The sequence below is a fragment of the Manacus candei genome, unplaced genomic scaffold, assembly GCF_025592945.1.
Source record: "Manacus candei isolate 608988 ecotype Guabito, Panama unplaced genomic scaffold, ASM2559294v1 h1tg000034l, whole genome shotgun sequence".
NCBI classification, from domain to species: Eukaryota; Metazoa; Chordata; class Aves; order Passeriformes; family Pipridae; genus Manacus; species Manacus candei.
Genome location: NW_026138082.1, coordinates 9,893,084 through 9,920,341, shown reverse-complemented (window position 1 = coordinate 9,920,341; position 27,258 = coordinate 9,893,084). Strand labels below are relative to the sequence as shown.

The 27,258-nt window shown below is 38.8% G+C and overlaps 1 protein-coding gene across 1 annotated transcript in view; it reads right to left on the bottom strand.

Annotated features, from left to right (window-relative positions):
- Positions 1–2,892: 2,892 nt before the first annotated feature.
- CEP85L (centrosomal protein 85 like) overlaps positions 2,893–27,258 on the bottom strand; it is a 110,944-nt gene continuing 86,578 nt past the window's right edge. Inside the window, exons 5-13 of the mRNA XM_051792158.1 lie at positions 19,367–19,484; positions 17,195–17,371; positions 15,337–15,489; positions 14,902–15,056; positions 13,246–13,363; positions 12,874–12,924; positions 9,377–9,484; positions 8,779–8,992; positions 2,893–7,642 (exon numbers count right to left, since the gene is read on the bottom strand). Of these exons, the coding sequence (XP_051648118.1) occupies positions 7,479–7,642; positions 8,779–8,992; positions 9,377–9,484; positions 12,874–12,924; positions 13,246–13,363; positions 14,902–15,056; positions 15,337–15,489; positions 17,195–17,371; positions 19,367–19,484 (1,258 nt within the window). The 3' untranslated portion in view covers positions 2,893–7,478. The remainder of the gene's footprint in view (positions 7,643–8,778; positions 8,993–9,376; positions 9,485–12,873; positions 12,925–13,245; positions 13,364–14,901; positions 15,057–15,336; positions 15,490–17,194; positions 17,372–19,366; positions 19,485–27,258) is intronic.

Sequence of the window (27,258 nt, the reverse complement as noted above, 5' to 3'; positions counted from 1 at the left end):
GAGAAAGCTCAGTTTGAAAATCCCATGGCAGCTTTCAAGTGTCTCAGCTGAATGCAGATTTGGGTGGTTGTGCTCAAGACATTGATGGCCACCACAGCACCTGAATGGGGCTTTCCAGGACAAGAGTGAGCTGTGTCAGACTCAAAAGCCTGTCTCACAGCTAGGATTTGTTTGCAGTAGAACAGAGGGTCTTCACCAGCCCATCCTGTCCTGCTGCATGATTGCCCAACAGCTCTGGACTTGCCCCAGGGACCAGCATTACTTTCAAGCCACCTTAAAACACTGGGTTCAAAGGCATCAACATAAGATCAGCTTCTTGAACAGCTCAAGTGTCTGTGCATTGGGAGAAGACAGATCACCTCAAAGTTCGTGTCATCAATCTCTCTGATCAAAGCTCCCTCCCTCCCTGTTGCTGGATTGCCCCCAATTAACTGACAATAAATTAGGCATCATCTCGTTTAAACATTATGAGATCAAAAATAGCATAAGGTTAGAAAATACATTGGGTACATTAAGTCCTGTTGTCCAAACTGCCTGTAGAAAGGTATGCTGGGTGGCTCCTGTGAACAGCCACGTCTAAGCAGACAGCTGGGTGTTTCCTCCCTGTCCCCCCCAGCCCATGTATGTATGGTTAGAAATGCAGAAACAAACTTTAAAGAAAGTCTTAAAGCAATTTCAGAGTCCTGCAAAAATAATTTGATAAATTAATGACAGTGACTATAATTACAGAGCATGTAATGAGTTCTTGCTCCAATTACTGCAATACCTTCAAGATCTCAGCCAAACTGATTTCTCTGATAAGCCTACTCTACAACATAGGCATCATCAATACCAGCCACCAAAAAAAGAATGGCAATTAATACGTCAAAGAAAACCAGGAAAATCCAGCTTCTGATTGGGCCCACACTGAAACACTGTGACCAGTCTTGGGGCCGGGAGCTGGCTCCTGCCATACCTCAAGGTAGAGCTCAGTCCTGGGAGCTGGGGTAGTGGGGCACTGACCCAGCACTGGGCCAGGGTATGGACTGGCCCTCACCCCAACACAGACTGACTGCAGTGGGGCTCTGAAATACCTTCATCTGGCACCTGGGACCACCTCAAAGCTCAATACAACCCATTTGGTCTGGGAGGGGGTTTTGGCATCTCCTCGGTGACAGTAAGGGACTACCTGCATTCCCATGTTTTACTGTAGGGGAGATAGGCCTTTTTGATACTAAATTCTATTCAGTTCCCACTCAAGGAGGGGTTTTCAGTCAGAAAACTCTCTTACAACAACCTTTAGTGTTACAATTCACTCTCTCAGCAGCAGAGAGAGTGGTTTGTCTCAACCAGGACTTAACAATGGCTTCCTTCTGCCTTCCTCCAGGCAGACGCTTTCACAGGTACACAGACCAGTAAATCAGTTTTCTGGTCTATTAGTACCTACAGGTTGCATTCCTGGGGGAGCTGCCAAACTGCTCATGAGAGCACCTCGAAGCATTAGTTAACCTATCAGGTGCTCCACAAACTGAGCCGGTTTCAAGTCCATAACTCAGGAAATTCAGACCTGTGACACCAACAAAAGAAGGAGAAAAGCAGCAGCTGCCACCAAGGGGGAGTAACTCACACAAAGTAGGAAAAGAAATATGCACATACCAAAATGTAATTAAGTATCATTGTTCATAGCATACGCTTTCCCTTGCCACTTGGAAATTTTCCAAGTATGCTGAACCCCTTAATTTACAAAACAATCGACCCAGCATGGTTAGCACATCCTGCAGACTTGCTTAATTTACATAACGTAGGGCATCTACTGCAGATTGAGCTGTTGTAAGCTGTACTCATTCAAGATGCTGCAGTTTTATTTGCAGTATTATTGTTTAAGGCTTCATTTTCATCCACATGTGGAGTTGTATTTTGTTTGTGGAATAAAAGTCAACACAACATTTTCTACCACTACTATTGTTAGCAGTGCTATAATCATGATAATTTGAAACTGAAATCTGACTTCGAGCAGTTCACAAAAGGCCACTCTCAGAAATCTCACAGAAAGCTGGCATCTGTGCAGCCCTTTACATGTATTTACACAGGGCACGGAATGTTTTTAATTGAGTTAGAAGTCCACCACAGTCCATTCAGTCACAATGCTGGAGAAAAGTGATGTCTACCATATACAGTGCACTAGCTAATTATGAAAGTGAATTTCCCAGTGTCTTTGGAAAGAGGTAGCCTCCAAACAGGCTCTAAGATTTATCACAGGGAACTGTCAGTAAACAAAACTTTCTTGGGTGACTCCACTTCCCTGTGCGCTTGTGAAGACTCCTGTTACACTGATTAAAATCCTTCACCTTTGACTTTTCCTCAGACCAACTTGACATGGAAGTCAACACTGCCTGGTTGTGTTGGGCTACGCTGACTTGCAGTATTTCATGCCACAGGAATTTCTGACTGCCCTAACTACTGCTCAGCCTGACCACACATCCATTCGTGCTTTCCAGCTGAAGAGCAGGAATTAAAAACGCATTTCCTTTCTGCTCACCAGTCCTCTTCCTGGTACCAGACCCACTGCTGGGTATGTTTCACCATGCAATTTTATTTTTTTGCCCTGTGTGACTGGCTTTGGGGCAATATGTTCCAAAGTTGATCAATCTTTCAGCAACTTTGAAACTAGCTATCGTAACACTTCTGCCTACTACTTTGTGCTAATACAGTCTTTTAAACAGACCTACCTGTGATCTCTCCAATCAGCATCCAAGAAAACAGGAAGTGAACTACGTATGCCAGCAGAACTACAGACCATTGAAGGGAAGCTGGAGTGGATGTTGGGAAGATATTTCATGATTCCATTCTTGCCTCCAGCTTTGGTCATTTCTGTCACATGCCAGATATTGAACAAATGAGAACCATGAAAAATTTACTTTTGTAACAAAATTTATTTCTGCTCTGCGGATACAAATCCCAAACATCAACAAACAAATTCCAGTGGAAAAATACCAGTCATTAACAATGAAAACTTTTATTATTATTCAATAAATAGAACTTTGGCATTCAAAATTCTAGCTGTAAACCCTACTTTAAAAAAAATTACAAAAAGAGGCAAGAACAACAAGCCTAAAGCTGAGCCAGCCAGTGGCTCCTTTACTTTTTACAATGAACACATTGTGATTAAGTCATGACAACTCTATTTACATATGAGGTATTCTGAGCGGTTCAAAAATTGAACCCAATTTACAAAACTACCAGTCTTCAGGGACTGATCCAGTACATATGTCAGCTGTGCTTTTAGAAGAGAGCTCCAGACACTCCTCCCCACTGAACTAATGATATACTTAATTAATATACACAAACACATTATTTGTGTTTCCTGCTCACGCATCATATTCAAAAAAGCTGCATACTACAACCAGCCTAACATTCAAAGTGTACACCTAGTACCTAGTTTAAGTACTTCTGTTTCTAGACATTATGCAAGAGTTCTTACTACAAAAGCTTATTAACAAAGTAATGGCAGGTGAGAAGAAAAGAAGGTGCAGTCATCAGCATCCTAAGAACTTATTTAAAGTTCAAGGGGAATATACACTTACTTCAGGCAAAAAAGGCACAAAGGTATGCAGCTGTGGAATTAATATTGCTAATTAGCTACTGGAATAAATCATCCCTTTAGATAATAACCATTGATCTGTTTGCAGTCTAAGAATGAAGATTGGTTCAGAAGATCTTTTTCCCACTCATGACAGAACTTGTCACATCAGTGAGAAGAGCACAATTATACTTCCAACTCCACCTGCATTATAGCACTGAGAAGGAGAACTGGAGCAAATTGTGCCCTTGCAGAGAGACTGCAGTGTGCCATCACTGCCCACACTATGACACCAGGTTGTGGAGGACAGGGTTTGCTTTCTTCCTTTCCTTGTGCTCTTACCCTGCAAGAAAAATGTCCAAAAGAACATTTGAAAGAAAAGGTGGGCTGCGAGGGCAAAGGAAGGAAGGAAACCTTTTGAAGTGAAAAGGATGGAATTTCAGCTCTTGTAATGACTTCTTGACCACCAGCAGCTTCAAATGCTGGAGCCTGAGTGGGTGGTTACAGCAATCTCCACAATTTCACACAACTATCACACCATAAAGCTGCACAGCAGAGGCCAGCAACCTAAATCACATTTACACGACTGAGCTGCGTTACTTCTATATAGTAAATACATAGCATCCTCTACAGCTTGTCCGAAGACACTTACTTGCCGTGTCTTTTTCAAAGTACATTCTTAAATACAGTAGTTACTGTAAATATCTTCTGGAGGATCATATAAATTCAATCTGAAACTATACAAAATGTTACTGTACAAATTTGCTGACACCTAGAATGGTACAGTATCCATTCACCTGCGGTTGTTTTTCAGCCCTTGGGATTGTCTAACAGCTACAGCAAAAAGTTGTCATGACTAAATCTAAGCAATTCCAATGTTAACATTCTTTAATCAACTCCGTATTAAATAAGTTGAATGACACCACACACACACTACATTTTAACCAATTAAACAGTCATGCATATCTTAGACAAAGCTTATTCCATTTAGAGGCATCTGTAAACTGATGCATATATAGTAATTGCTACCACTACAACAGGCCAAATTTTAAGGAATCAAAGCAAAATACTGCATCACTGTAGACAGTCAGTTGGTAGTCTGCATCTTTGGCTCATACATCCATCATTTACCTCCCTACTTTAATTTGACTGAGGCAGATAAACTCACAGGGTTTCAAAATCAAGTGCTTTAAAGTCAACATAAATATTACAGGTTCTGTAAGAAAAACATCACAATGCAAGATTACAGCACTGCAATCAAAGTATTACAAATAAATTGGGACCTCCTTCCAGAGAAACTTTCGACTAATACTCGAAGACCATAAAAAGTGAAGTGCTCTGCAAACATAAATTACTGATCTCAGCTTTCAGTACAGTATCACCCTTTAACAGGAGGGACACTGGAGGCACACCAGCCAAGTGACAAGCTTAACAGTTCAAAAAAAGATCTCCTGCTCCTCTCTAATTGCTCTATTAACCTCCTTGTTATTTTCATCAAATTTAGAAAAAGTGTTGCTTGGTAAATTTTTATAGGTACAACATTGCCATTTAAGGAAACAAACAACAATGTGTAACTAGGTATTTCCTCTCTCCCTAATGCTTCTCATTTATTATCTGAAATGCTATTGTTGAATTCTGGTAGGAGACAGATGCCATAAACTGAAGACTACTACTTCACTGCAGGACCAAAACCAGCAAACTACACCAAAGGAACGAGCTGAGGATTTAGTTACAAAAGCCAATACTGTCAGAGGCACAGAAAACCACGCCAGCCCATTTGTACAAAGTTCCTTGTCTTCAGTTTTGCACTAGTAAAAAAAGTACACCTTCAATGTGGAAGATGTGTATTAATGTGGAATTAATACTGTTAATGAGCTTCCAGAATAAATCACCCCTTTAAATAATTACCATTGATCTGTTTGCAGTCTAAGAATGCAGATTAGTTCAGAAGACCTTTTCCCCAATCATGACAAAACTTGTTACATCAATGAGAAGAGCACACTCATATTTCCAACTCCACCCCATCACAGTATTGAGAAGGACAAGGAAAACCAGAGAAAATTGCACCCTTGTGGAGAGATCGCAGCGTGCATACAGAAAGAGCATAGAAATTTAAAATAAAATGGCCTCATTTCTTTTCCTTTAAGTAGACACTAAACAATTTCACTTGCGATTTCCTCTAGACACTGTTTCAGTGCTCACAGAAGCTGAACCAGATTAATCTATCTGGAAACACCATGTAGCAGTAATATAAATAGCAACGTTATTTTTCGCAAATTAGTCCAAGTGTAGTTTCAGGATAGAGAAAACTGTGAAATAAATAAATGCATACAGTTAAAAAAAATAAACCACTAAATTATAAAAACAACATTAATGGTAACTGTTTAACAATCGACAGAAAGCAAAATATCACCAAGTTAAAACTGGTAACCAGCATATGTTGCTTTACCACTTTTTTCTATTAACACAAATATAATCAGAAAACAGAAGATACTAACACTTTTGCCATAAAAATGTTACCCTAGAATTTTCTTGGTTCTAATTGCTAAGCTTTCTAAGAGATTTCTGCTGGTATCCCCACTACGGGTAAGTTGACTGACTTGCATTTTAAAGCATCTGAAACCTTCTTTTAGTCCCACACACGTAAGTGATGCACGTATTTTTCTTAACAGTGTGTTTTGGAAGTGGTTTTGCTCTTCACAGGTTTTTGTTTTTTTCAGTTAAATACTATTCTCCAGCATGCATAACTGTGCAGTTACCTTGCAGTAATGTTCCAGGAAATGTCATCTGTCCCATGGGAGTTAAACAGCACTGCCAAGTGATACTCATTGAATAAGCTATGGAACACAATCTTATTTTTTTAGGTAATTGCTTCCTACAAAAATGGAGAGATCAAAAATTCCAAAACAATGTGGCAAACATTGCAGTTCTCAGATAACCAAATACTTAATACTTCTAACTGGAAAACTTCTGGTTCGAGCCCTGATTTTGCCAAGAGTTAAAAACCCTTTCTATAGCTGTGGTAAAAAATGGTTGAGGTGGTGCACAACCTCATCAGAGGCCTTCAGCAACAGAACACAGACCAGCCACATTTTAAAATGGAGAGGACCTAAGGAAAAAGTTAATACAAACACCAAAGTACAGTTGTTGGTTGTTTTGTTTGTTTGTTTGTTTTCCTGCAGCCATGTACTATGCTGCAGTTTCATGTCTTACAGCTTCTCTGGGCTTGTCACAGAATTCATATTACTGAAACTTCTTACAGCAATGTGAGAGCACTTCAAACAATCTGATATAGCTATATTTTATGGACTTGTTTGCATAAAGGAGTTAAACTTGGGGGGGTTTCTGCTATTGGACAAACAATCCACTACTAAAACCATCTTTCCTATATTCCTATTTTTAGACAACTTGGATAGCAACTACTTTTTGTAGTGCTCCAAGATTGTTCCAACTGCAATTCTTAGAGTGAAGTGCAGTGGCAGAAACCTCTGGCTTCACCACATACAGGTCCTTTGACCTTCTCCTCTAATATCAGAACACATATAATGCCACACAAACCCTTGATGAAGGAAAGGACTGAGAGCAGTAGCAGCACGGCTGTTTTGAAGCTCTGATTCCAAAAACTAGGTGAAGTAATGAAATGAGCCCTAATGAAGGAAACAGAGTGTCCAACTGAATCATTCTTCACAGCTTGTTCCTACATTCAGTAGTTTGGAGAAAAGATTTCTTGCAGTTTGTACCACTCTGTTCAATGCTGACTCTCCCCTCCAGACCAGACTCCCAAGGTTAATTATACGCAGCCCTCGCAGGTGCATGTCTGGGGCTATTTGCAGCCTTCCAATATGGTTCCTTAGTAGAAATGAAAAGACCTGTGACACAGCAGGATTTAGTAAGTCGTTTTCTACTAGATGAAGTTTTGTCATTGAGTAATGCAATTGTCCCCCATGTCTTGAGCATAACGGTCTGACATTATAGTCCTCAATTCATCAATATCCTTCCGTAACTGACAAACGTCCAAGAGCTTCTTGGAAAGAGTTTCCGTGCTGTGGTAGTTTTCACTCTCTTCAGCTGAACAGCTCAGTGCTACGAAAAACAACATCCGAGGTTAAAGCTCTAGCAACTGTACTCTGTGAATACTTCAACTACTAATCCTCTTTGAAATAGGAGGTAGGTCACTTTAGTTACATCAAGACAAATCACGCTTCAGCATGATGAAAAGCCAAGAAAACATGGTACCATGTGAACTTAAAGTCAATTCAGAGCCCATCAGTGCTTCTCTGAAAGACATGCTTTTCTGTTGGTACCAAGATCTAGACTTGCTGAAGTCTGATGAATCAGAACAGTAGTGAAAAAACCTGGACAGAAGAGCCATTTCCTAGACGTTCTGGAGTTTTCTATAGCCACTCAGAAAAGAGGGCTAGAAGGCGTGTAGTAGCTCTTGTGGCACAGAACACTGTACTTTACCTTTTCACCCTGCTGATGGTTCAGTTCAGCAATCTGTCTACCTGATTAATTCCAATTAACATTCAGAAAACATTAGAATATGATACATCCATTTAAAAAAAATGTAACTGTTTGTTAGGCTTGTTAAAAGACCTAACACAAACTTTGTGTGACTGGTTTTAAAAGGGCATTTTTTCTCTCATTTCCTGGTTAAATTTAACAGCTTAGTAAGTGTTGAAGACTAGATGTACTGTTAACAGTACTAGAGATGAAGGTACCATGAGGTTTATTTAATACACCTGGACCCCCACCCCCAAATCAGACATACACATCTTCAAACAACAGATGTATATTCCTACCATTCGATCCTAAGGGCTTTAAAACAAAAAAACCACGATATGTGTTTTTGTTTTAAAGCCCCATTAGCATCCATTAACCCTCACAGTGAGTGCACTATTGTCTCAGGAGAGACAGACACCTGGCTACATATCTTTCTTTTCTAGAGCAGTGAACACAGCCATGATTGGGTCCACATGAAGAGCCAGCTACCTGCTTTCCTGACTTGGTAAGGACCTGTGTAGTCATATGCATTTAGTGGCACAGGCACACTAAGAGTTCAGCTTTTCCAGAGAGCTCCGTGAGTTCGTGCACCACTCTTCCAGCGGCACAGCGAGGACACCAGCTTGTCCAGCTGGCAAGTTTGAGCAACACTTAGCTAAACTGTTATTCCTTTGTGTCAAAACATTATTAAGCATTGGCATGACAACATCACTTACATCTGATTCCCAGCAGTAAGGAAAGGTTAGGCTCCTTGCCCTGAGCTCTCTGGGTAAGAATACTGCACAGTGCTTTCAAGTCAAACAAGCAGTGGGACATTTCCTTGAACAACTGGTCTGCTATAGGCATCTTCTCAGATACTGGCTGCCTGGACTGCTCCACCAGCCGCATCTGCTCCTTCAGGCAGGCATTCTCTTCCATCAGTCTTTGGTTCTTTGTGAAAACCAAATGGAAAAAAGGGGAAAGTTAAGTCTGCATCATGCACTATAGCAGAAAGTTTTCTGTTCCAAACCACAAACAATATAAATAAAAATAATTAAATTCCAAACATATAATCAATATTTCTGTACCTCTCCAAAGAATGGCAGATAGACAGCTTCTATATGACTGTTTCATGTTACCATTTCTTAACCATCTTCACCCTTTAAGTTCTCCCTTCTTGAGGTAGGGATAGTATGTATTATACGTCTGCATGGTAGCCACGACAGTTAAGACGTAATTAAGGTCATAAAGCCCTACCAAGGGATCTTATAATCATTCTATAAGGTTCTTCCCAGCTGGTGTGGTCAGGGGTGGGTTACTGGAGTTTTTACTTACTTCAGAGAGAGTTTTATTCAACTGCTCTATATTCCTTTCTTTTTCCTCAAGCTCATTTGTCATCTTCTGAATTATCAACTTTTCTTGCGAAAGCTTCTCTTGCATAGACTAAAGTGAATGAAAACACAGGTAAAGATTTTAAATTGTCATGCTTTATATCAGCACTTAGAAAAAGTTTCAATTACTTTGTGCTTTTGTACTAATTCTTCATTTTTTTACTTTCTACCATGCTTCACCTGGTAATATTCAGCTGTACCCCAGCTCACTGTACACTAACACACTATTCCAAGTATCATGAAACCTGTTAAATAAGCAGAATCTCTTTAGAAACAAAAAGGTTGTATGCATGAAAAACCTTACCCCAATAAGGAATGCATGAAGTCCAAAATAACTATGCAATATTGTTTATTCTAATCAAACAATTTCACTTTACATAAGCAGTAGATACATCACAAGAAAGTTTCATTTGTGTCATTCCAAGGTATAACTGAAGATTTGTTTCATTCTCTACTTTAGACAAAGACTAAGGCAGGACTTTCCACAACCTTTCACAACAGAATTCACCTCACCTATACAGTTGAGAAGAAAGTCTTTGATAGCTGATACAGAGCAGCAACCTCTGTAAAAGCATTCAGACACATGATAGAACAGTCTATACAATTCTACTGTACTGAAAAAAACCACAGGCAAAAAACAAACTTATTTGAAGTTGCATCTGTAATAGATACAATAATTACTATTTTCAGTATTGCAGCTTTTCATGATTGACTTCCAGATCAATCACAAGCAGCAACAAACAAAAAACCTGCTGCAACATGGAATCAGCGGCTGTCAATTCCCCAGTTTTCAACTACAGAACTGAAACTGAGAAATCATGAGATATTTCAAAGTGGAGTTTTTGGAGTGAATTCAGCATGACCACAGGTGTTTGTTCTTAAAAGGACTCATATTTATTCCACTACTTGGTTTTTAAGTCTGTAGATATATCTTTCAAGGTCATCTGACAAAATTCAGAAAGAGGAATATTCAAACCATCTTATCTGAATACTAACAATGAATAGCAACTCTATCATACTCTGCAAAACTGGAAAACAATGGTGCTAACATTTACAGCCTTAATATGAACTAAAAAACCCCCTACTTTATTTTCACTTAAGTAGTAAGAAGCAGCAGGCAGAACCCAGAAACGACTACTTGTTTTTAATACCATTTTCATACACTTGACCTGCTGCTCTTTTCACCCACACCATGACCCTCGAAAGGAAGTGCTGAAGTACTGTGCATCCTAAAGATAAGCTCTTCAAGAAAGTGCAGCTACACACACCAGTGGGAGGAAGGGCAGGAGGAAGGAGGGTCCTGCCTCACAGCAAAGGAAACACCCTGGGGTAGGACAAGGCAGGAAATAACTGCTTCAGGCATTTCCTCTTGCGTGCTTGCAGATGAGCAGAACCTGCAGTGATGTTAAATCATCATCTTTATTCTTTTAGAAACACTCTGTACTGAGAAAAATGGCCATTACTGGGTCAGCCTGAAGGTCCCTCTAGCTCCATCTGTAGCAGCAGCCAAACAGAAGATATTTAGGAAGCAGGAAGTGAACAGGGCAATGTAAGTGCCCAAAACACCCTTCCAACTTCCAAGTATCTCCCAGTTTTAACAGTCTTTGATGATGAACAAGTTCAGGGACACCCAGAGCCCGAGGTATGCTACATCCATTAGCCCTACCAATTACACTCTTCATGATTATGTCAATGACAACAGAAGGTTTGACTCTGCAGCCTTCCTGAGGGTGGAGGGAAGACAAGGTGAAAAATATTACCTTCCCCAGTGTATTTTCAGAACTACATCTGCCAATAAATTTGCATGACTCTGCAAACTAATCAAAAAACAACTTCTAGAATGTTCTAACCAACATGCACACACATTCAGCTCAAGAGTTGCACCATGTAACAGGAACTACTAGAAGTGGAAATCAGTGTTTATTTTTAAAAGATAGACCAAACATCTATCATTCTCTGCTACTCTAATCTTAAAGCTCAGAAAAAGCACATGTGCTTAACAGCTTGGCTGAGCCTACAGTGCTAGGGTTTCCAAGTTCCTAATTGTGCTATGAATCCTCTGTACTTCACCCTTAATTTTTCCATATGCTTTCCAAAGTTACAAAATGGTGGCAATACTCCCAGCCTGGCACAGTTTAGGTTTATTGTGACTGACAGGGTTGACAGATATACTTTGGGTAACACAGGCATCATATAATCTGACCTATTTCTACTGTCTTTGTTTTGTCGCAAAAATTTTAATTTTGTGATATCTAAATTAATCATGTAAATATGGATTTTTTTAAAACATCATTGTAATCCATATTTATTCTCTTTCTGAAGAGGTACTATATATGCAGCACAGCATCTTGTCAAGACCAACCAGAATTTTAATCCCTCTCACTCAGAAGAACAAATCAATGAAGCAAAACCATACAAGGAAGATCAAAATCATTTCACCACGATTACAAGTAAATAGAAACTAGTACTGCTTCATACACTGCTGCCTGAAACAGAATTTGCTTTCAGCTTATAAGTTAAAAACAAGGAATTGAAATACATTCTCAAGCATAAGTTTAAAATGTGGCAGAAGACAGGGAATAAAATGAGATCATCTGAGCTGAAGATAAATTACATCTCTGTGCTGATAAGGGATTTCAATTTGTAATGAACTAATTTTCAACACTTCCCAGGTAATGTATATGGAAGGCTGGGGATACCAAGGACAAAAAAAAGCTGCTGTAGTCTACAAGTAATTTGACCGTTGACACCATTTTCTAATCTTATTTTCTGTCCTTATATAAAACACTTCAAGAGGAAAAATAAGAGAAAGTCCTGGAGAACAGAACACTATTCTGTTCACAGACAGTCACAACTACTCAGTATTTCCTAACCCCAGCTCTCTAAAGTCATTTCAGGCTAAGCACACAAAACACCAAAGAACACCAGTCTCGAGATAGAGGTGATGGTGAGAAAAAGATCAGAAATTTTAGGAAACATGAAAAGATTCAGATTGATGATAATACATTTAGCAAGTTGCTTGTATCTCTGATAAACATGACATATAAACAGAATATATATGTAAATAATCTTAACTATAAAGAAGGACAGAGAACCTCAGAAAAGTTATGGAGTTCAAGTTGAACTTCTTTTTCATTATACAACCCAAAGTAACATTTGCCTGTGTCACAAATTTTGCACATAACACTAGACCAGCAGAATAAGGATGTTTTTGACTTTTTGATAAGTACCAGCAAAGTGCTAAACCATACAAACATAACGACTACATTATGACCCTGCAAGGCAACACAGGCCAATTGGAGGCCATAAGACTAAGTTCTTGGCAGTTCTACTTTTGATTCCTATTCAGAAAGATAAAAGAATAAAATTCAACTTTAGCAATGTTCTTTTTATAAATTAAAACTGTACACAGTAAACAACAGAATACACATTCTTCCTTACCTGCATGTCTAAAATCAGTCCAGCTATCTGATTTTGCTGATTGTCTATGACCTACAATATAAAATTCAGCAGTTTAGAAGGCTTGAATCTCTTTAGATCCTTTTCTAAAAATCAGCTTACAGGTGTGTACCCAGAGATTTTAAATAGAATCTTTGAAAATGTAAATGACAAGAGAAAGTTCAACTCTGAAAGAACATGAAATTCATGCAAAATAAATGTACTGAACAGAAACAGACAGGTACTGAAAAGTAATCTGAATTAGCAAGAAATGTGTAATTCTTTAATGAGATATTTATTTCTCATGTAGGAAAAATAAAAGAAATGCAGTACTTAAGGTTAAAGATGCCATGAGCAGATAATTTGCAGACTAACCTTACTGGCTTTCTCATTCTTCTCTTTAAGACATTCATTCTCACTCTGAAGCTGTTTCGTGTCCAACATAGGAAGTCGAATACCATCTTCCAGGCATTTTTCTACTTTCTGTTGTAAACTGTCATTCAACAAAAAAGAAAGAATAAGAGGGCTGATTGAAACCAGAGGGTTGTGTGTTCTAGCAAAAACCAGAAACTTGCACCATCTTCCAACCAGACCCGTAAAACTGTTCCTATCAGAATCCAGCCTTATGAATGAGCAAACCAAGAGCGGATGAATGACGCAAAAAACCCTAAATACCGAAGTTGCCATGTCAGTGGCAAGGACAGATTCATGCAGCAGAATGCAGGTTTTATGGGCCAGATTGTGTGCTGTGTCTCCCAAAAGGTACAGCTCCAGCAGTACTGTGTAGGGAGAGAGGGCAGAGAGAAGCAAAGAAAAGCTTTGTGGTGCTCAGTTGCTCTGTGCTACTGTGGGAGGCAAAGCCTGCTCCAGCACAGATCAGAGGAATTTTCAAACCTCTCAAAAGCTTCACAAACTTTAAAATCAGATTCTCTCTGTGTGGCACATACAAGTCAAAGTGGAGTCCAGAATCAGAGGTGGTGCCCAGTACTGGTGGCCTGTCCTTCATGCTCCCTGTGACTCATAAGGGAGAGCACAAAGCCACTCCTGCCACATGAGACCCTCTGTAGCTCAGCCCAAGCCTCTAGGTGTAGCTACAGCCTTTGTCTGCTCATCTTCTCTCAGAAGGGAAATGCATTTTTTATTAGTGTTAATCTTGCTGTCTAATTTTGAAACCAGAGGCCACCCCAACTATTTGTAGGCTTTCAGAAAAGACAGAATGATCCCCCTCTAGATTATGAGCACAAAGGAAAAAGGCCTTTCATTGGTAAGATGGAAACAATGTGTCAACAATTTGGCTGGCAGGGCGACCCAGCCAGCTTGCCTTTCATCGTGGAAACCTTTCAGACTCCTGTGGCATGCACCTTCACCCAAGGGAGAGACAGTGAACTGCAGGAAGGTAAACTATTAAAAGGGATTCTCCCCTGCTTCACTCTTCCTTTTTTTTTTTTTCAAAGTTAAGTGTTTAAGTAGCTCCTCTGATCTAAAATGTAACACAGTAACAAAGTCTCCATGTCTTACCAGTAATATTCTTCGATATCTGCCCCATTTGTTTTTCATTTTTATGCAAGTTCAGCGACAACAAATTACCTTCAGCTAAATCTCCCTGTAAATACCTACACCCTTAGGGAAAAGGTAAGAACAATTTCTGGAAAGCTTTGACCCTTCCCTGACATACCCATCAGCCAATATCCAGGGAGTTTTTCCACAGCTCATAACAGGATCAGTTATCTAACAGCCGTGCTGACAGCTTCTGTACAACGCCCCTTTGCTGCACAAATTTATTCCATCTTCTATATGCCAGCAGGCTATGATGCCATTGCAGTAGTGTCCCACATCCTTAAAGAAAAATAGTGAAGAGTGTCCTAGGCAGACTCTTCTCTGTGGTATTAATTGCAACTTGCCACAAATAAAACTCTTGCCATAAAAAGTCATTAGCATTGTAATAGATTAAGATGACGAATAACATTAGGTCTTGACATCGAGTGGGAAAGCACACCCATTTCAGGGCACAGGTGGAGCAGCTGTTCATACCTCTGCACTGTTGTGACCAGTTCTTTTTCTTTTTTCTTCTGAGATGCCAGCTGTAATTCTCTCTCTCTGCACTGCGACCGGGCCTCGCCGAGCTTCTTTTCTAACTCAGCCATAGTTTCTTGAAGTTGCCTGTTCTTCTCTTCTAGAATGTGCAGCTAACACAGGTTACGTTAGTCAGACACGATGCCACATCAGCAGAAGGCCTTGCAGCAGGTCACAGCCTTGCTGGCACCTGCTGCAGAATCTCAGGCCCATTTTGCTTGTCTGACTATGAGAAATCCTAATACCTACAGAGACTTCTAAAACATTGAAATGCTTCTCTTCCTAAACAGATAGTGGAAAAAAATGTACGTTGAAACAGTAAAAGACTTGACAACAGATAGGAGGCAGCTTACTTATATTTTCAAAAGGTAAACCAAACTCCCTTCACCTTACCTGTTTAGTCTGTCCTTCTATATCATCCAGTGTTGGTAGGTCAGCCAGGTATTTTTCTAAGGTTTCAATTCGTCTTTGTTTTTCTTTGTTTTGCTCAGACTCCTTCTGGCATTTCTTTTTCAGGCTACTAATATATCGATCTCTAGTTTTAAGCTAGAAGAAAGAAAAGAGTACATGTTTTATGATTATGGTAAAAAATAAACCTGCTTTGGAAGCAGAGGTTGGTCACTCTCCAAAAATTGTACTCTCAGCTGCATGAAACATTTGGCTACTGCAGAAAACAAAACCAAAAATGATTAATCCCAGCAGCTCCAAGTAATAGACTCACACGTGACGTCAGTCAAACCCATGTTGCTTCACCTCTGCCCAAAACAATCCATGTGCCTTATCAACTGAAAACACAAACAGTTAAAATACTATTAACTTTTTTGCCAATGGAGATGTTCATATGCAACAAATGATTAGGACATATTTTAGTCCATGCTCTTTCTCTGGACTAGGAAAACAACTCCAAATACAAGGACCAAAAACTTTAACTAAGAAGAATTGAAGCCAAAACCCTGACTTCGATGCTGTCTGACAATGAGATCAGGGAACATGAAAATGGAATAGATGCTTTCTTAAATACCTTTTCTAGAGGCATCTCCATTGTCCATCAGCCTGGAGAAATTTTTTTTTTTATATTGTGTTACCTTAGTTCACATTCCTGGTACTTACTTTGCTTTATTACCTAAGTCAAAAAAGTGGGAAAAAAAGGCAGGAAGAAAGAGTATTTTCCACTGTGCCCCGCTGCCCTCTTTCCTTGAGAGCTTTTTATTCAATGCACAAAATGGACATTTGCTAAGGGGTGAATCAGGACTGTGCAGTGAATCAGGGTCCAACCTACAGACCATCCTGCTGACAAAAGCTCTGCTGCACAGGCCCTCACCACTGCCACCACACCAGTTCCTTCACAGCGAGGAACCCAAGCAGTAAAAGCTCAGAAAGGAAGAAGCTGCAGTATGCAATTTCTGCCCTTCCTGAATGTTACTCTTTGTGAAAGCACACTGCAGGGCTCATAGGAAATGGTAAAGCAGAATTTGAGATTAATTATGCATTCTCCTTTGTCTTTCCACTTGATACTTCACTGTATCATATTGCTTCTCTTCCTTGAATTTGCATTAATAGAAATCTAAACCCAGTAACTAAAGAAGAGAAGGTAACAGTGACAATCTGTCTCTAAAACATTAATTACAAACCCCTTCGTCAATGGTACATTCCTGCTTGCAATAAAGGAAGGCTGTCAGTACATTCAAAACTACATCTGGGAATTGCTTCAGCCTGCAAAGAAACTCCTTGTCAAAACAGTTCCAAGAACACAGCCATCCTTGTCTCAGACTACAGTCTATTCTGAACATCCTAGGAAAGCCACAAGCAAATCACTCTTGCAGAGTAGGCACATATAGGCTGGTATCTCAAAGCATGAGGGCCACATTTACAAACCATGCTAAAAATAAGGATTTAATTTTCACACTCTATGTTTTTAAATGTTATTTTGTTTACTGTAATAAATACTTCAAGCTACAAGAATTCTTAGAGCTGAGTAGCATTTTTTCAAAGTTTAACTGATACCTTGTTAAAACTGTCATCATGATTACTGTTTTATCTAGTACCAGTTTTTAGGATGCACTCTCTACGAGATCAGATTCATCCATTAGCAACACCTAAAATCATTAACTTTCAATTTTTCTATCACAGATAATTTAGCTATGTTTTGAAAACAGCTCAGACACTCACATAATAAGTTGCTTTCTAGTAAACAAAACATATGCTGCTGAAACAGTGGCAAAAGGAAATGTGGAACATGAAAGACACTTACTTTCTCCTCCATCTTCTTTTTCTCCTCACTAGATTTGTTTGAAAGTTGTTTTACAATTTCACTGAGTTGTAATTCCTTATTCTCAGCTGCTGCAATCTTTCGCTCAAGCTCCTCAAGGTGGGAGGCTGATCTTTCTGAAATGTGAGGTTGCAGCAGTGTGCTCTCATACTGCGGTTGCTTACAAAAAGAAATAAAAAAATCATACAAATGAACGCACACACTACATTTGAAAAGCACAGCAGAAAACAGTCCTGCTTTTTTTTTTTTTTTGGTTTCAGGAAGGGTGGGGTTTGATTTTTCAAACATTAAAATACATGGCAACAGCATGTACTTCAGGAATCTGGAACAGAAAAACAAAGAAGCTGGACACCATTCACAACATATGCACAAGAACATTGCAGGGGCACTTTCCCCCTCAGATTTATGGAAGAGGTGTGATGTTTCTCCCAAAATAAATCCCTACAAATCCAAATAAAAAGCATTTTCAAAACAAATCACTGCCACTGAATTATCATACCATCTCCTGGGAAGAAAACCACTATAAAATGGCCATGAATATACTGAAGTAAGAGATGCTTTAATCCAAAGACACTTCTAAAGCAGAACATCAGTACTAGCAAACCTTAGAGCTATCACGCCTGCAGTGTGAATGGTGCAGAGACAAGCCTGAGAATAAAGCTATAATCAGAATTCAGGCTTCCTGTCTTCTGTTCTGTATACCAAAACTTCAACCCCCACTGTCCAGAGACAGACAAGCACAAAATGGAAGTCAGCTGCATGTGGGATGAAAAAGGAGATGCGTCCCATTAGGCTCTCAATTTCAAGATTCTTTTAATAACACAAATTGGTATCTTTAACACTACTGTCTGTATAATTTCTTTAACTAGTGACATCCTTCAGCAAAGCATTAGGAGATTCAAACCTTCACTAAAGTAGATTTGTTTTTATAAGTTCATCAAGCAGGAACCAAAATACATTATAAACTTTCAAAATTCTTTAAATTATGAAAAATTAATGCATCTGCTACTTTATTTGAAGTGCAATATCGTGTACTAAGATATGTACACTAAAATTGCAGTTTCTGCACTACTGCTTCTTATTTGGTTGGTTTTGTTTGTCTCTCTCTGCCTCCCTCCCCCCCAAACAAATCTTAATCTAGACAGATTCTAAAATATTTTGTTAAAGAAGATCTGGAAGCACCAAAAGCAACATTCCTATATGTCTGAAAAAGTTTCTGGATACCTAACTTCACACCAAGGCTCCACTTGCATTTCTCTGCTGTGTCACACAACCCACATTCTCACATGATGTAGAGCTGTGTTATTCCAAGGACATAATTAATGTCATGTTGAAGTACACTAGCTGAGATCCTAGTGCAGTGTTTGTGACAGAAAAAGGTAACATCATAAAAGAGGGACATGAAAGCTATTTCTCTGCATATCTTCCTTTAACACTCTCTTGCTGCATTGCCTTTTAGATATGCCAAGGCCTGAAGATTTTGTGTGCTGTAAGCAGCCACAATCCTCAAACTGCATTTCCTGGTTTACCTATGCTACCTCATCCTTATGCTATCTTGATAATGGTGCCAGTTAGATGAAAGTTAGGACAATTATAGCCAAAATATCACCACACATTCCCTTTCAGACTAAGTGTTCCCTAGGAGTACTAATCCATATCCTTTTCAGGTGTTTTGTCAAAAGGTATCCCACCAGTCTGTTTGCCTTCTCACATCTCTTCCATCTATTCTAGTGATACAATCTAACCATCCAAAGTGCTACCTCCTCCTCCTCTTCAGAAAACCTTCCAATAGTCGTTTTCAGATACTCTCCTATCATCTACTTTATCTCCTAATATCTACCTGTAGGACTATGATACATGCACTCTGTTAAACCCTTACTCTTACAGTGTCCTAATCCCTCATTCCCATCTCATTTTTATCAGACTTCAAAACAAGTATGTACAAAATTTTAACAATATTTATATTTCTGCAAATATAAGATAAACTACAAGCTTAAGGTGGTATTCTTTACACAATTCTCTGCTATGCAATTACACAGCCATCAATAATCACAAAGGCTCTACATTTTAGCCTGCAGTAAATTGTGAGCATGTGTTGAGGTGCCAGTTACTGGGCAATGGAAAGCTTTGATGAAAGAAAAATATTCATCCTACCTGTAAATTAGTCACGTAAGGTTCTTCGCAGTTCACAAGATGGCTCAGTCTTGCGTGTTGAGCTCGTAATTCATTCTCCCTTATCTTCTGATGTAAATTGTTAATTTGCTGATTTTGCCTGTAATACACAAATCTTACTTCAAAAGGACTGAATGGAGATTAAAAAAAAATTGATCTTAATACTTGTACTGAAGAATACACTAACAGTGTTATTCAGCTATCCTGGATCTGTGTTAGCTGTGGGCTTTTTCCCACTGCAGCCAGACTGCAATTAGACTAATTTAGCACTAGAACTGGAACCTCATCAGAGTATGAACACTAAAACTACAGTTACCATGTGACTTGTGACTTTCACTTAAGCAAACCCAAAGGGTCTGTGCTCAGTTCATAATAATAAGCAAATCCCGTAGAAATGCAACTTGAAAATTCTATCAATTCTGTGGGGGTCGAGGGAGGCTTCTGTTGTCATCTGATGCTAGGGCCAGAAGTATAAGCAGGGGAAAGTATACAGAAAACAGAATGAAAACAAACAAAACTCAAACTTTCATTTTACTTGGACTTCTGTTCAGCCTCTCTCTTTGCCAGAGCTGATTTTCCAACCAGTAAAAAGATTTACAAATCAAGGGGAGCAGAAAGGACTTATGAAGAAAAGGTTATTATATAAGATAGTCAGCACAGCTTTACTGTAAGGTCTTTCTTTTTGCTTTGCTTAAGACTTTCTCAGTCAACTGCTTTATGCAAGATGTACCCTACCCTAGGGTAAAATATTTGTGTAAAATAATAGTGCTTGTGTACTAAAGGAGAATTAAACTCTTACACCAATTGCTTGGCCAGTGTACAGCAAAAACAGTATTACTATTTAATTATATCACAAATGATATCGCTGCTTAAATCATGACTGCATTTGAACTAGCATGACTGCAGGGCAAATACAAGCCAGGTCTCCACCCTAGCCCAAGTCCCAGCCCTGTGAGGTGTACAGTGCTCTCCATGGAGCAACGGGCACCTCAACAGCTGACTCCAGAATGGAGTTGTCAGCAGCCATCAGAAACACACAGAGCAACCTCCTCAGTAAACTTAAAACCAACTTAAAACCAACTTTGTGCACACTATTCATTTTCATTTTTCCTTCTTTTTTATCTGAGGATATATTTGCATGCAAGCATGCAATTGTTTTGCAAAGCTTCATCTCTAAGCAAGCAGTAGGACTGGCTTTTCTGTAAACCATGATGCTGAACCCAGATGTCTAAACCCAATTTTAAAAAAGAGATAAAAAGCAAATGCAAATTAACTTCAAGGGAGAAGACCTGCCTGCACACATACTGGAAAAGCAAATCCTGCAAAGCATAGAAAAAAGATCAAAGCCTGTGGGTTTTTTTTAAAATTGGGGAGGGTTGCATTTATGAAGAGCATCTCGGAAATATTATTATGAGTATACAAAACATGTATTATACAATTTATAAACAAACGTGAAATATGTACTAGTTGAAAAGATGCCAACTGCAAATTTTAATAGGAAAAATAAGATGCAAAAAGCCCAATTAAAGGGACTATTTTAGCTACTCATATTCTTCTAGCTAGTTATCAGCCAACTGTATTCCAATTATTTGGTTTATAAGAGGAATTTCATATTTGAAAAATATTGAATATATTAAAGTTAGCCTTTCCTCACCTAGATGTGTTATAGAAGACATGATGCATGCCTACAGAACACCTTTTTTTAATTTTTCCCTATTTTTATATCTACAAAGAACAGCAATGAATGGAAAAACAGTATATATAAGCTGCCATTTGGAAGTATCTTAGAAGTATTCATTCAATGTGATTCATAAGAAGGAAGAAACTGAATGTATTTATGTGACTCCATAGCAAGCCTTAAAACACTTTCTATCAGCACAGGTCATTTTGAGGCTTACTTTTGCCATTCCACTATTTAGACAGAACAAGCTTGTACAAATATAAACAGAGTATGCAACACTGAAAAACTTCGTACAGTTCTGGTTGGTATCTGTAACATGGCACTACAAACAAAAAGCTTCCAACTTATTTTGGAAGAAGCAGATTCAAAGATTAGGTAAAAGAATATGCTCTCAACTTGTAACAGACCTTTTATAAGCCCAAGAGTTATTATACTCATATGAGAAAATATAAAGCCTTGACAACTTTTGTGCATGCCTGGTTACAGAGACCAAAATTACTTAGTATGAGTTATCCTAACCTATGAACTGAAGCAAATTTTAATTTTTTATCACCTTATTACTTACTAGACAGATGTATTAAAATTTCTTTGCTCCATGTGCTTTAAAATTATTTACCCATTTGTCACCTCTTGAAAGCATTATGTGATTTTCTGTTGACAGCTGACTGTAACTTAGCAGTGCCTTCTTTACCAGGCAGGATTTCAGTAGCCTAAACTAAATGCTACAGCCTAGAGTAAATGTTTCAAGATATTTTTGAACTTCCAGTGTAGTTTGGACTACATTACCATATTTCCTTTCATAATCCTTCTCCTACCCTACCAAATCCCTGCAGGAAAAAAGGTGAGACAAATTAATCCGTGATGAGACAGAGCACAGAATTTAACTAGCTTGCTTCTTTTCACTCTGCAAAGCATGAAACTCTCCACCGTTATAAAATCTTGCCAACAAAACACACCATAGAAATGTTTCAAGGCCGTGTAAATCCTGCTCAACTTCTCTGCATAACTACCTCTGTGAAAACAACATTAACCTCATGGCACTCAGAAACAAAAATTCTGAAAACAGCAGCAGTCACAAGGAGAAGATAAACACCACACAAACATATTTACTATTTACATACAATCCTTCAAGTCTTTGGAGACTTCATACCAAATGCATTTTGTCACTGATACTCTCATATGCCAAGACAGTTTTAATACTCTGTTAGCCCATCCCTGTTACTGTTATTCTGCTGCATAACCCTTTATTTAAAGGGAGCATAGAAAGTTCAAATGCTCTCAAAAACACAGCTCGCCTATTACAGCGGGAACGCTGTCCCCAGAAGCTCCTTATTACCAATCAATCATCCCACCACTTTAAAAAACCAAAACCAAACACAATCAGCCTTTAGCATCTAGAGGCCATCAAGTTTCTGTCAAGCTCCTCAACCTCCTTCCCCTCCATGGCACACCACAGGTACTGCCTGGCCCAGCTGCCACAGCTGGAACAGGGACCTCCACTGTGGCCCACACTGGCACTGCTGTGCAACCAAGAGAGTTGGTGCTCTTCCTCTGCTCATCAGTGAAGGGAGAAAGGCAGGACAAGTACTGGCTTCAGCATCACCTCACTAGGACATTTTTATTTCAAGTCAGGCTCAGAAAACAGCAGGGAAATGCCCCAAAAAGGCTTTCAATTATGGGTCTGCTAAATTTGCAGTCTGTCTGCCTGTGGACAGCAAGAGGCTGTTTCTGGTGGGGCACATGCCTTGTGCCACTACTCTCTGCAGACAAGCACATCGAAGACAACATGCTACGCCCCATGAAATGGCAGCCAAGCTCCCCCCATCCTGTGACTCTACTTACAAAGCTGTCTAGAATTCAGAGGAAAATTACTGGTGCTACTTGACACTAACTGAATCCATTTAAAGGAGCAAACCCAAAGTTAGAGCTGTAAGAGTGATGTATTGATGGGAAGAGGGGAAGATCTCTATTTTGATTCAAGTGCAGCTCTGTCCTTTAGCTCAAACAATCCCCTTTGAAAACTCAAGTCAGCACAAAGGACACGGGATCCCAGACAACAGAGTAAAGTTCAATGTGCACAAGCCTGGACTGTCTCCAGAGACCAGCATTAATAAACTGCTTAATATACAAATTGCTTCTCCTTAAGTCTCAAAAATATTAGTACAACATAACTGACATTCACATCATTTTCTCACATTCACAACAGGACAAGCATGGACACATGCTTATACAGACACTCATACATGCATTTATCTAGAAACAAATCACATTTTCTTGAACGTGGGACCAATTCATCTGTTCTCCATAAGCCCATTTTACCCCATACTTTAATACCAAAGAGCCTTTAGAAACATTTACCAGAGTAGCACTTTCTCCCCTCAACTTTTAAGTTTTTCTTAATTTTAATTCTTTAATTAGCGTAAATCTAAATCCCACACTTCAAGTCAAGATACAGATCCAGTATCTTCAAACACCTCAGGGACTTTAGAACAGAGCTTCCTCCACCACAGAAGGGACACTAGTAACTTCATAAGAAATCATATTACAATTAATGCTTACCTTCAAAAGTCACGAGGTTATGAGAATTTGCTGCTTTAGGTGAAAATGTGTGGGCAGATTTCTTCAGAATTGAGATGCAAAGTAGAATACAATACAGATCCCTCTCTACTATAGATACAATTTATTCCACACTGCAGCTGGAGGTATGCTGCTTTGTTTTGTTGCTTAAGAAGTTAGATACAAATTTTTATATCCCTTTGTTTTAGAGGCACAATCTCTTGGGACCACAAGTCCAAACGTGCAGAACACTGATAGGGAAAGAGATCCTTTGTAAACAAAGTCCTAAAAACAATGTGAATACATTTTCCGGAATTTGGAAGATAATGCCAAAGAACTCCAACATCAGCAAAGCTAATGAGAAAAGATACTCTCAAATTTCCTATGCAATAAAGTCTGCTTTTTTGGTGAAGTTAGGAGACTGCAGTTCTAAGTGAACCTTTCCACCAGTCACAGCAGAACTCACCTTGAAGAGAAGATGGGAACACTACTTTTGGGAGTCAAGACATGATCAAGTGGATATGCTAATGTTGCAGATCTTAAGAAGTCGTCCAAACTAAAAGAATTACAGCTTTACACAAGCATTAAAACAAGCATTGCCAGAGCACATACAGTTTGATGTCAATTACTGAGGTCAGGACAATTTGATATATGGCAAAGAATATTTAATACTCTTGTCCCAGTGAAAACATCCAATCCTAATTCTGCTATGGATTAAAAGTTAATGATTTAGCAACTGTTTTAAGAATGTAAATGCTGTTTTGCCCTGAGGAATAACAGCTATTCACTAAAACTGTATTTCTCTATCTACCTTTCCTTAAAAAGCTGTTCAAATGCCCTTATGCTGACTAGAAGAGAACATTGCATGCACAATGGTATTCTCAGCATCTTATGTCATATGTTCAGATATTTAGCATTTATTCATGTACCCCCTATTTGCAGCCCCTGCCACATAAACACTGCCAGGATCACACTGGAGACATCGACAGTGGCAGTGCAGTCTCAAGAGACATTCGCCATTGTACCAAACACTGTAATTTCAGTGTTGTTATGTACTGAACAAAGGAGCAACGTAAAGAATTAAAATGTGATGGTGTAATTTTCTAAACCAATACAAACAATGTTGGCTCCCTCTGGTGCTAAACATAATGTAGTGTTACATCCTAACCCGTCAGAGAAGTAAGGCAATGATATAATCCAATTATTTTCGTATACTAGGTGACAGACATTCTACTAAAGTGTTACAGCAGCATATTTCCTCTTACAGACAAATCCTTAAGTCCTCATTCAAGGCCTGTACCAACAATTTTTATGTGGAGAAAACATGACACACATCTTTAAGAAGTGCCACTGAGATCCCATGAACACGTGCACGCAGAGCAGGCTCACTTCCTTATGCCACGTTTTCGCTTCCTAAAAGTACCATCTTCTCCTCATTTTTTTCAGAGCAGACTTAAAAGTCATTTCAGGTTTTTATTAATTAAATTAGAAGTGACTTTTAGAGTAGTTTTAAAAAGCAAACCAAAATTACTTTTAAACCCACTCCTTTATGCTACTGTGTACTACTTAAATAAACGCCTTTGTTATGGTGAAAAGACTACACAAATAAAATCAATTTTAATTTACCTACTACTACATCTGCTGTTCAACACTGTACAGAACAAAAATTGAGCCATTTATTCTATTCACAGGTGCAAGGGGCTGTTTGGGTTTTAAAACTCTACTTACAGCCTGAATTTCCATTGACACGCCAAAGTATACAAATATGATGATTTACATGTAAGCATTATTCCTTGAATTGTTTTTATAGTTATTTGAAACTTACTTGCAACTATTCCTAATTGTTAGATTTCCAATGCCAAACAAGGAAGTTTAATAATCTAATCTGGAAGGGTCAGATTTTTTTTGCCTTTTTATCTTTGTGAGGAAAGAAGAGAAGCAGGCAGTATGTTTCGCCTTCCTTCTCCTGCCCTTCCTCCCTTTTTTAACAAGATAAAGGTAGAACAGCTTAAGGATACTACCCTGTACAGAGCATCCACTCCCTACTAATCAACAGATTCAAGCACCAAAGTGTGTGATGTTAATCTCCTCCATCTCCTACATAAGTAGGACACCAGTACAATTCCCAGCAAGAGTGTTTAACCTTAAAAAAATGGCTAATGTCCCTGTGGGTGAAAGGGAGGCTGGTGACAAGTGCTGGAGAATGGTGTTCCCAGTGTGCATCTTTTTATCCAGCTGCTCCTTGTACCTGCCAGCAGCAAACAGCTTGTTCTGGAGCACTATGCCAGCTGCTGTCCCACTGCATAACCCATCTCTCCTGAGCTTCTGTTCCCCCAGAATTAAACAAGTCTCGCTGGCATCTCCCAGCTACCAGTTTGTAAATTCAGCATGAGACATGACTTAAGGACATAACACCTTCTAAAACTCCATCAGAACCACAGGTACAAAGGGCCTTCTCAACAAACACCTACTACCTAACCCCAATCAACAAACTAACTCCTCCTCCATTTCCTCAAAGCATAAATTCTGTAATTTAACTACTACCATCTTGAATTGACCACACTTTAGAAAACTTTATATTTTTATTTTAGGTCACTATTCCCAAACAAATTCAAAGTCTGAAAAGAAGTTTAAAGTAAGATCAGGAAGACTAGGAGTTGGAAGATTTAGGTTTACTCCCAGATATCATCTTGAATCTCAGTGCAAGGCTTTGTGTGTCCACAAGGTAAATTTTCACTTAGTGCCTTGAAGAAAGGATTCACACTTAAGTCTTATTAATAATTGATCTGATAAGAAATATAACACTAGTACTTTTTAATGGAGTTCTATTTCAAGATTTTTGCACAGCAGCTTCATGAGTGAAACCAAAAGTATTTTTTATTTGTCATAGAAGACACAACCTCTTCTTAACAAAAAAAATTTAAGAATCTATTGTAAAACTTTGTAAATATGCAACATCAATTAATACTAATCTTAAATAATACAAACCATCTGTTTTAAATGTTTTTATTTAATTTTAAAATAGCTTTTAAGGTATTTTGTCCAAATGGAGGCTCAATATTCAAAAAAGAACCTGTTCTGTGATGTATTGTTATACTGCATTATTATAAAGTACAACATGTTTAACTCTTACACCAAGTGTCTACTTAAATGAAACACTGTAACATCACTAAGTGGCCTTTGTTTCACTTCAATAGCTTCCAGAGTATATTTTGCCATTTCAGCTGAATGAAAAGAAATTATCTAAACTGACTTCTGGTCAGAAATCTAGAAAGAACTGTATTCACCATCATTAAGACACTCAAAAATAATGACTCATACAAAAAAAAAAGAACAAAACACTGCCACTGGATGTCAAGAAACAGCTTTTCTTCCTCAACATGACTGGTATCAAGTAATGTTAGCAGGAAATCAGGTTACAAACTGTCACTTCAGAAACTTCACCCTTGACTGCAAACACACTTCCAGCGTAACAAGAGCAACACGAACTGCATTTTTAGTTGCCACTGTGGAACAAGCCTTCACGTAGAGTGCAGAGGAACATAAGCTCAGCAGAGGCACCAAAGACTGCCCCCAGACATCAAGGGCCATGTACTCACAAAGGCTGCTGACAGCCTGGGCCCCAGAAGGAAGGCTG